Here is a 10,454-nt window from a genome sequence, read left to right on the forward strand (position 1 = left end):
AAGTTGTTTCCATAAGAAATCATGAACAAGAGACTTTAAAAGCAAAAACACAGCACAAAGCCACAAATCAATTAAAAATCAAATCGGGTATACATAGTGGGAAAAAGAAAACAAGAAAAAACATCATATACGCGCTGCGATTTCAGCCGTTGGATTAAAACTGTTGCATTTGTGGTCTTACATAAACCTACGTGTTCTTTTACAAGCCAACCAAAACTTCTTAATCATTTTTTTGTGTTCGAACCGAGTTGCTGACTTTGAGTGGTCCAAAAGAAGAAAGAAAGATGCAATTTATTTTGCTTTGATATTATTATCTTCAACCCTCTCTACCTCTCTACTTTGGTCTTGAAGAAGCAAATTAAATCTGAAAAGAAGAAAAATATATTGATGTCTCTTCAACGACCTAATGGGAACCACTCAAGTTCTTCTTCTTCACCCAAGAAGCACAAAACTGGTAAGTGTTACAACGAAAGTTTTTTGAGTTATGTATCTTAAATTTGATTTTTGAGAAACTAGGTTTTGTATATAAATTATATCAGAGGAGAGTGACGAGGAGTTGTTGATGGTTCCTGACATGGAAGCAGCTGGATCGACATGTGTTTTAAGCAGCAGTGCCGACGATGGAGTGAACAACCAGGAGATTGACACGACTCAAAACGGAGGAGTCTCAACAACTAAACGCCGCCGTGGACGTAACCCAGTTGATAAAGAGTATAGAAGCCTCAAGAGGTATAATGAGCTAGTAAAGAAAACCATTCTTGCATCTGGTTTAATTAATTAATTGTGGGATTTGAAATGGTTTAATAAAAAGTATTTGGTGAAGAAACAGATTGTTGAGGAACAGAGTGTCAGCGCAACAAGCGAGAGAGAGGAAGAAAGTGTACGTGAGTGATTTGGAATCAAGAGCTAACGAGCTACAGAACAACAACGATCAGCTTGAAGAGAAGATATCAACTCTGACGAACGAGAACACAATGCTTCGGAAAATGCTTATTAACACTCGGCCTAAACCTGATGACAACAACAATCACTAAACCAATATGCTTATATTTAACACAATGTTCAATGTTTTTTTTTTCTTTTTTTCATTTTGTTTGTATACATACAAATTTTTGTTCCAATAAAATCCAAATTAAGCATCACTGATACACATACTTAATTCTCAATTATGGGATTAGTTAGAGTATCTCCATCAAAGGATTTAAGAGTATCTTAAGAGTTGCTAAAATAATACATGTGATTAATTTTTTTTTTTTGTATGATTTAGTTTAGAATCGTTGTTTAGCTAAAATGTTTTTGGTATGTTTAGAAACTTGGGTGTGTCAGTTTCTAATTGGATGGGAGAAAAATAAACTTTTCTTTTATTTTTTTGTTAAGTTTATTTTCTCTCTCTCGTCTCTCTCCTTTGATCGACAGAGAAAACAACAAGACGATAGAATCAAACCGTTCAGTCGGTGATTCAGTCGGAAAGTGGATTTTTCCGGCAGCATCACATCTCCACCGTAAGAGACGCCATCGACGATCTCGGTTCATCAATCCGATCTCGATTTGGTGATCCATACAGATGTCGGTTCAGTGATCTAATCCTCTCACACAGCTACCACCAAAACAAAAACTCTCTCTTATCTCCTCCATTGATTCTATTGGTACAGTACTTTCTTACTATGAATTTTGGTTTTTGTTTCTTAATCCTCTCAATTTTGTTGCGATCTCTCTCTCTCTCTCTAATTTGCCTGGAATCGTTAGACACCCATCAGGAGATTTGTTGTGAAGAAGGACATGAGTGGTCTTGATCACTTGTGTTTTGGGGATTTGCTGGCCTTAGCCAACATGACATCACTCTGTTTCTCCGGTCAGATCACAAAACCTACAAGTAAGAGAGGGCTTTTGATTCTGGTTGAATTAGAAATGAAATTGCTTAGTCAATTATGAATGATGGACTAAGAGATAGCTACTTGTCTCTGATTATTTAGTTTTCAGCTTCTGATTATGTAGTTTTCAGCTTATGATTATGTATATTATTCTAAATATTGCTTCTAGTGTGCTATCAGCTTTTATTTATCTATCAGCTTTTATTTGTTCTGTATGTGTGGTTATTTGTTCATTTTGTTTAAATGGTGACAATGCAGGACCTGAAGTCGCAGCTCCAGAAGGTGGTCTTATTTGCGCAATGCCAAACAGTTGCAGATGAGTTATCTTACTCAACTCTTGACTGTTTATTTATTCATTGATATCGTTGATGGTTTTGGTTGTTGGTCTGAGCATATTTGGTAACGAATCAAGAAAAAACAAGGTTTACCACAATGCTAGTAATGGTGATCAAATGGTAAAGCATGTCGTCAATTCTGTAGCATACCTTGTAGTTGTAAGAGCGGGTGCCTGCACCTTCGGAATCTGAGTGTATTCGTATGTAATCCATATCTTGACCTCTGTATGTCTGCAGCCACAGTTCCCTTATAATCTTAATTATTTCCTCCATTTTCATTGTGTGGAATTGCATTAGTGCTCTGTATGTATTCAATAAGATGGAAATCTATCTTAAAAACTACAGATTGAAGGTTTAGTGTATATTGAGAAACAACTAGCCAGAAGCTTATATTAGGACTCGAGAACAGCTTACTTGTCAAGGGCATTGTAGTATCTATCCAAATCTTTATTTGCCATTTCAGTTGTTGGCCAAAATGAAATGTTCAATTTAAGTAGAGAGAGAAATTTGTTGATCATTGCCACAAGGTACTACAAGAACCTCAAATTTAACAACCTTCAATGGACCTATGAAATGTTTAAGTTTGTTAAGAAGTTTTTAATTTCACTTTTTTTCAAAATTAAAAATAAAATTTGTTTTAAGATATTTTGGTTACAATCTTTGATGGAGATACTCTTAGTAAAATTAGGGTTTTAAAGCGTTACTTAAAAATATTCATTGTGGGTCCCACATGTTCGAATGTGAGTGAAACGAAACGAAGCATCTAGAGAATTTGTTTTCGTACAGACCAAGCTGCTATATTTGTGTATATATATATAAATTGTAGAGAAGAGTTATTAATAAGATTTCCTAATTACTTTTGAGATTTGAGAGAAGTTTTATTAAAGAGATTAGAAGAAAAGAATCATTCATTAATGGCGAATTTTGGCGAAGGGAGAAGAAGTGGAGGCGGAGGGATGTTACCGCTTCTGGCTCTAAGCGCCGTCGCGGAATACTATAGACTGCCGTGGAAACCACCGGTGACGGCGAGTCTTCTTGCCGCGAACACTCTCGTCTATCTCAGACCTGCGTTGATCGATCCCGTTATACCTCACATCAGTGAGGTCTGGTTCAATCCTCACCTCATCTTCAAGGTAAAAAAAAACCCAAATCCTTAATTCCTTAATTCGCTAATAGAAATTGATTGTAATTTCGACAATTTTGGGAAATTAGGGATTTTGTTTACCTTGACCTAATCAAGATCCTAAATTTGAGATTAGTTCTAATATTGATGTGTGTGTTTTGTTGAACAGCATAAGGATTTGAAACGTTTGTTTCTATCAGCGTTCTACCATGTCAACGAGCCTCACTTAGTTTACAACATGATGTCACTTCTCTGGAAAGGTATCAAGCTAGAGACATCTATGGGAAGCACTGAGTTTGCTTCTATGGTTTTTGCACTTATTGGTATGTCCCAAGGAGTCACTTTGCTCTTAGCCAAATCGCTTCTATTCTTCTGCGACTACGAAAGAGCTTATTACAACGAGTACTCTGTTGGGTTCTCTGGTGTTCTCTTTGCTTTGAAAGTTGTTCTTAATGCTCAGGCTGAGGATTACACCAGTGTTTATGGTATCTTGGTTCCGACAAAATATGCTGCTTGGGCAGAACTGGTTCTGGTGCAGATGTTTGTACCTAATGCTTCGTTTCTTGGGCATTTGGGTGGGATCCTTGCTGGTATTCTCTATATGAAGCTTAAGGGTTCTTACTCGGGATCTGATCCAGTCACCATGGCGGTTAGAGGTGTGACACGACTAGTGACATGGCCCTTGAGGTTTTTGAATGGTATGGTTAGGTCTCGGAGAAGGAGGATTACAGGGAGAGGAAGAGTGGGTAGAGGCCAGACTGGGATAGCTGGACCTGGTATTTGGAGATGTCAGTCGTGTACATATGACAATTCTGGTTGGTTAAGTGCTTGTGAGATGTGTGGCTCCGGACGGGGTAGAGGAAATGGATGGTCGCTGAATCAGGGACCAGCATTGTCTTCTTCTAATGATCTCCCTTTAGATGAGCTGCGCCGTCGAAGAGTTGAAAGGTTTAGTTGATCTCTGGACCTGCATTTGTAGAGCTGAAGGAAGGGTTTTGAATGAAGCTTTGTTGAATCATTCATTGCATTAGCATGTAGTGTTTTTTCTTCGAATCTGTCTTCTCTTTTGTTGTTGAAGATTTGGTTCTACGTGAACTGGTCTTTGATGAGTTTACGAAAGCAATGGACAAAAGAAAGCATTTTTTGAGTAATATTTGGTTAGGTCACACTGATTGAGTGATTTGATATGGAACATTTTGTTCTTTGCTAGAAGAAGCGTTTTATTGCAAATTTGCAAGCAGTCTTTTTTATGCAGCTAGTGATTCACATACACTCAGTATCTTGAACACATATTATTTCGATCTTAACCCCCATTTTATTTGGTTAGATAACACTTATGTTACGTACAAGAAAAGTCATAATCTTACTATTTCTCTTGGCGATACGTATGTTCAATTTGGTGCAAACTCAAATCTCTCTGTGTAATTATGGTCAATCATATCGTCTTAGACTATATGATGCAAATATCTTATATAACAAAGAAGAGTTCATTTTAAAATTTTATTTGAACTTGACACATAAAAAACAACTTGAATCAAAGTAATATATTCAATTTTTCTTCTACTTTTGAATTATAATATCCAATAATAATTCTTTGTTTTATTTTTCACTTTAATAAAAATGATTCACATAATATGATTATTATTTTATTTTGTAATTTTATTCTAATTCTAATAAACTAAAGTATACTTTAATTAGAGTTTATTCTAAAACTTTGTTCTAAAACTTGACATCTGTAAAAAAAAAAAAAAAAACTTGAATCAAAATAATATATTACTCTCTCTGGTTTCTTTTAATTGTCATTCTAGAGTAAAAATTATGTTTTCCAATACTTGTCGTTTTAGATTTCCAATGCATATGTTTAGTAAAAATACCAATTTTATCTCAACAATTTTAATGTTTTGACCAATAAAAAATTAGAAAATATATGAAAGAAGGGATAAAATACAAAATTTAATTGTTTTCTTAATCTGTGTGAAAAAACCTTAAACAACAAGTAATTTAAGACGGAGGGTGTATAAGATGTTTAATTTTTCTTCTACTTTTGAACCATAATTTCCAATAATAATTTTCTGTTTTATTTCCTCACTTTAATAGAAGTAATTCACATATTATGATTATTAATTTGTTTTGTAATTTCACTCTAATAATAATAATAATAATATATAATTTAATATATAAAATTTATAAATATTTATAGAGAAATATCTGAATACATATTTCGTTTTAAGAGAAAACAAAATGTATATTTAAAATTACAATTTGATTACCTTGAAGTTTCTGTCATATATTTATATTTATATTAATTTTAAATTTGTATATTCAAACCAAAAAATCAGTTCTTTATTCACAATAAATTATATTTATGAATTTACACATATTGTATTAACTTACATATTCTATCAAAAAAATTGTAACTATTATATTTATAATCATATCCATATTTTAAGGCACTAAATTTTAATTAATTGCAATTATTTATTTATGTTTATGTTATTTTTCCACCTACATAGTATTTATAGAATTCTAATGAATGATTAATGACAAATAAAAATAGAATAAATTACAAAAGATATTAATATTTAATTATTGCATTTTTGTTATTCTTATCTACTTTATGTAAGAGTTCAATATGTGTGTAGCATATGCTATTATGTTTATAAGAAGTTCAAATAGTGTCTATGATATATATATATATATATATATAAAGATGTGATATATATATATATATATATATGTGATATTTTTGTTTTAAAATATGATGAAATATTTAATTTTTCTATCATTAAATTGTTCTTCACTTTTTTTTTGGATATTAGTACTACATATATATCATTCCTATATTATGAACACCAAAATGTATAGTTTTATTTTCAATTATATTTGTCATCCTTAAGATATGTCGCATATTTTCTATTTTGCTTTTATTTTTTATTTTTTTTCAAGATAAATAATTCACATGAAATTATTATGTAACTATTTTTCAATTTCTATTCAATTATTAATATTATCCTAATCATATATCATTTATCATTATATAGTTAATAAACAAATAGATATATATATATACAATATGTTTATATTAATTTATTAAAACCAAATTATTGTGAATTGTAAATATATATAAGTTAGGTTTTGATCTCACTTATAATGGTATAATTGAATCATTTTCCATATGATTTTTATATGTAGTACTAAGGAAAAAAATTAAATTTCAGATACACAATTTTTAAAAATATAAAAATCAGTTATGTTATAAAATCAAATCTGATAAAAAAAATCATAAATTTAACTTGACGTCCAGGCGAGGCAAATCAAACTGATGGCCTCACATATCTTAAACCATTTTTTTTTACCACCAGAAAAACGAAACAATTTTATAATCATGAATTTAACTCGTTTTCATATTTAATTGATAGCTACCACCTATGTTTTCGTGTTTTTTATTCAATGTTTTCTTATTCTTCATATCATTTCTTGTCATTTTCATTGTCAAATTTTGTGTTAATTCTCATCGTAACTTTTACCGTTTGGTTCTTCGTTATACTCTTTTTCTTCTTCTTTCTCGTCAACTTCTTCACATTCTTCCACTGAAAAACTTTTTTTTAGACTACCACACAACTTGTTAACCCATCAAACTCCAAGAACAAATCAGTTCTTTTCTCATAAAATTTGTGAAATTCATGATTACCAGCATAGTCAACACATGCACCCAATTATTAACAATTTTATCCATATACTTATTTGGTTTTAGATCCACGCGTTTAGAAACTTCTCAAACCAAAATCCTTACTTGGTTTATAATATTTTAAAAACATAATAAAATATACTAATAATTATTTATTTAATATGAATCATATGATATATAGAAATATGAGTACACTATAAGAACATATTAATTATAAATAAATAATATTAATTATATTATATCATCAAATAATATCAACTATATTATATTATCAAATAACTTTAACCGTATATAACGATAACCGCTTGAACCGTAGCCGTTTAACCATTTGTTAAACGGTTCTGGTTAAGGTTACAAAAATTTCTAACCATAACCGATGGTTAATAAACCTTAACCGTGACAACCGTAATCCTGGTCATGCCTATATATAGCTAATAAAACATGTGTGTTTGTCGTCCATCTTTCTTTTTTAAACCTCAAAATTTGACTCAAACATCAAATTAAGGTCTTGCGATGTCAATCCTTCTTCCTTAGACCTAAAAATAAAAAATTAATGAAAGAATATCAACTCGTCTATATAATCATACACAAAAATATGTTTTACAGCTCATAAGAAATAAAAAGCATAAATGTAGATAAATAAGATAATTTATGTTTTGCATCAATATTTATAATATTTTAAACTTTTAAAAGGTTTTGAAATATAAAATTTGAACCTTTTAAAAATTTTCAATATTTATAATATTTTAAACTTTTAAAATTTAAAACTTATAATATTTAAAAACTTTTTAAAAGCTAAGAACTTTTAAAAGTTTCAATATTTATAATATTTAAACTTTTAAAATTTTTAAATATTATAATATTTTTTTGAAACTGTTTAAAGTTTTAATTTGATCAAATAAAAAACCAGATCAAACCAAATAAAACTTTTAAACTTGGACGCCTGATAAATCAAGCTTTTCTGCTCATTCGTTGTTGGAAGCATATTAATCTTATTTATACTGGTTCTGAACCATTCTCTAAAAAATTTCTAGCCGATGTGGGATATTGTGCTTAGTTCTTTGATTTACATAAATTTAAAATTTTCCTTTTTCTAAAAATTTTTGTTAATTTAAAAAATGTTAATGAATGACATGTCAAATCATGATAGGTTGTTTAAAATAATTCTTAATATAGAAAATTCTGGAAAGTGTATAAAATGTTAATAAGTGATATGTCAAATTTCTATTGGTTGTTTAAAATCCTATGTGGACGGCCTTAGCAGCTTATAGCTCATACTTTTTATTTTCTTAATATAGAAAATTCTGGAAATTGTATAAAATGTTAATAAGTGATATGTCAAATTTCTATTGGTTGTTTAAAATCCTATGAGGACGGCCTTAGGAGCTTATAGCTCCTACTTTTTATTAGTATAGATTTCATCAATCCTCTCGGAAAAGCGTCTTTAGTTTTAGATTAATCATCTCGAATAATATTTATTTTGATAATGAATCTAAATAATATAATAAATAATAGGTAAGTTTTTTTGCATTTGTTGGACAGTGGAAAAACTATTGAATGAACTAAAAAAGCTATAAAACCATAATTGAGATAATTTTTATACAAATTTTGAAATATACTTATTTAAAATAATATTTATGTAATATAAACTATTAAATAATTATTTTATTAAATAAGTTATCAAACTCATTTTAAAGTATATAATTATATTTTGTTATATTAATTTCAAACTCACACACATGCATGAGACATTATCTAGTATACAATAATATTATGTTAAAATGATTGGTGTTTAAGAAGCTACGGAAGGTAAGTCACCAAATGCTCAGGTATTAAGGGAGGTATTAGGGGACAAATAAAAGGTGCTTTGTAACTTCAGGACAAAAGAACAAGACAGCGATGAAAACGTTGAGGCATTGTAGGCCAGTTCGTGTATGTGGAGTAGAGATGCGATATGGTTGGAAGTTAAGTAACTGACAATCTATAAATAGAAAATGTGCGAGGTACATGCCCACCCTGGAGTTGGTATGCCCGCCTCAATCTCTACCTATTATTAGCAAAACTATACACATTATTAGTTTTCTGTTTTCCCCTTTTATATATACTCACTTGTTGAATATAGATTCTGTTTATGACAAACAACAGTAACAGAACATAATAAAATCTCGTTTTCTTTTTTCCTCTCATTCAGGTTTCATACCTCGCTTGGCAGTGCAATGAGGGAGCAGCCAAGATAGTAAGGTTGAAGCAGTGTCGCGTTTCTCAACCAATCATCAACCCGTAAGTAGACCTCAACTATAGGATGGCAGGCACCAATGTTACAGGGACTTGTCCGGGTCCGATGAAGGCAACCTCCAATGGAGCCTTCCAAAACGAAAGCCCTCTTGATTTCGCGCTTCCTCTGATCATCCTACAGATCGTCTTGGTGGTTGTGTTCACAAGGCTGCTGGCTTACATTCTTAAACCTCTCAAACAGCCTCGAGTCATTGCTGAGATCATTGTGAGTTTCATGCAATCACTTTGTTTTTTTTTTTTCTTTTCTTTCTGATGATAATCACATAGCAACGGATACTAAAATGGATGCATCTGTAGGGAGGAATACTGCTTGGACCTTCCGCACTGGGACGAAGCAAGGTGTATCTTGACACCATATTCCCAAAGAAGAGCTTGACCGTTTTAGACACACTCGCCAACATCGGTCTTCTGTTTTTCTTGTTCCTCGTTGGGCTTGAGCTCGACTTTGCAGCGATCAGAAAAACAGGAAAGAAATCAATGTTGATAGCCGTAGCTGGGATCTCACTTCCTTTTATACTCGGTGTAGGAACATCTTTTGTTCTCAGTGCTACCATAAGCAAAGGAGTCCATCAGCTTCCTTTTATTGTCTTCATGGGTGTTGCCTTATCAATCACTGCCTTTCCTGTGCTTGCTCGTATCCTAGCTGAGCTAAAGCTTCTAACAACAGACATTGGACGTATGGCTATGTCAGCAGCAGGGGTGAACGATGTTGTAGCTTGGATACTCCTTGCGCTTGCTATTGCTGTCTCAGGAGATGACTCTTCTCCGCTTGTATCTGTTTGGGTTCTTCTTTGTGGATCTGGATTTGTGATATTTGCAGTTGTGGCAATCAAACCTCTGCTTGCTTATATGGGTAGACGCTGTCCTGAGGGAGAACCTGTGAAGGAACTCTATGTTTGTGTCACTCTAACCTTGGTTTTATCAGCAAGCTTTGTGACAGACACTATTGGGATACACGCGCTTTTCGGGGCGTTTGTGATAGGAATAGTAACTCCTAAAGAAGGACCATTTTGCAGAGCTTTGACAGAGAAGATAGAGGATCTGGTCTCTGGGCTTCTTCTACCGCTGTATTTTGCGGCTAGCGGTCTCAAAACCGATGTAACAACTATCAGAGGAGGGGTGTCATGGGGACTTCTAGTTCT

The 10,454-nt window shown here is 32.1% G+C and overlaps 2 protein-coding genes and 1 long non-coding RNA gene across 4 annotated transcripts; all 3 read left to right on the forward strand.

The window, feature by feature from the left end:
• Nucleotides 249–1,154, forward strand: LOC104765603 (transcription factor HY5-like). 2 transcript variants are annotated; one of them, XM_010489346.2, is made up of 3 exons: nucleotides 249–454; nucleotides 540–729; nucleotides 824–1,154. In XM_010489346.2, the coding sequence occupies exons 1-3, from the start codon at nucleotides 388–390 to the stop codon at nucleotides 1,032–1,034; spliced, it is 468 nt and encodes a 155-aa protein (XP_010487648.1). In that variant the 5' UTR covers nucleotides 249–387; the 3' UTR covers nucleotides 1,035–1,154. The 2 variants fall into 2 exon arrangements, with proteins under 2 accessions (XP_010487648.1, XP_010487649.1); XM_010489347.2 differs by having other exon boundaries at nucleotides 252–454; nucleotides 830–1,109.
• On the forward strand, nucleotides 1,407–2,484 carry LOC109130717. Its single transcript, XR_002036658.1, has 3 exons — nucleotides 1,407–1,646; nucleotides 1,747–1,873; nucleotides 2,130–2,484. It is a non-coding gene; the product is annotated as an uncharacterized LOC109130717 (long non-coding RNA).
• LOC104765604 (rhomboid-like protein 14, mitochondrial) lies at nucleotides 3,041–4,583 on the forward strand. The gene is made up of 2 exons (XM_010489348.1): nucleotides 3,041–3,339; nucleotides 3,499–4,583. Exons 1-2 carry the CDS (start codon nucleotides 3,121–3,123, stop codon nucleotides 4,285–4,287), a joined length of 1,008 nt encoding a protein of 335 aa, XP_010487650.1. The 5' UTR covers nucleotides 3,041–3,120; the 3' UTR covers nucleotides 4,288–4,583.

This window comes from Camelina sativa, chromosome 19 (assembly GCF_000633955.1).
Source record: "Camelina sativa cultivar DH55 chromosome 19, Cs, whole genome shotgun sequence".
In the NCBI taxonomy this organism is placed as follows: Eukaryota; Viridiplantae; Streptophyta; class Magnoliopsida; order Brassicales; family Brassicaceae; genus Camelina; species Camelina sativa.

Excerpts from the sequence above, each read along its gene's own strand:
- LOC104765603 (XM_010489346.2), top strand. The coding sequence starts at position 388 with ATGTCTCTTCAACGACCTAATGGGAACCACTCAAGTTCTTCTTCTTCA. Across the intron at positions 455-539 it reads ACCCAAGAAGCACAAAACTG|AGGAGAGTGACGAGGAGTTG; the intron begins GTAAGTGTTACA and ends AAATTATATCAG. Across the intron at positions 730-823 it reads GAGTATAGAAGCCTCAAGAG|AAACAGATTGTTGAGGAACA; the intron begins GTATAATGAGCT and ends TATTTGGTGAAG.
- LOC104765604 (XM_010489348.1), top strand. The coding sequence starts at position 3,121 with ATGGCGAATTTTGGCGAAGGGAGAAGAAGTGGAGGCGGAGGGATGTTA. Across the intron at positions 3,340-3,498 it reads ATCCTCACCTCATCTTCAAG|CATAAGGATTTGAAACGTTT; the intron begins GTAAAAAAAAAC and ends TTTGTTGAACAG.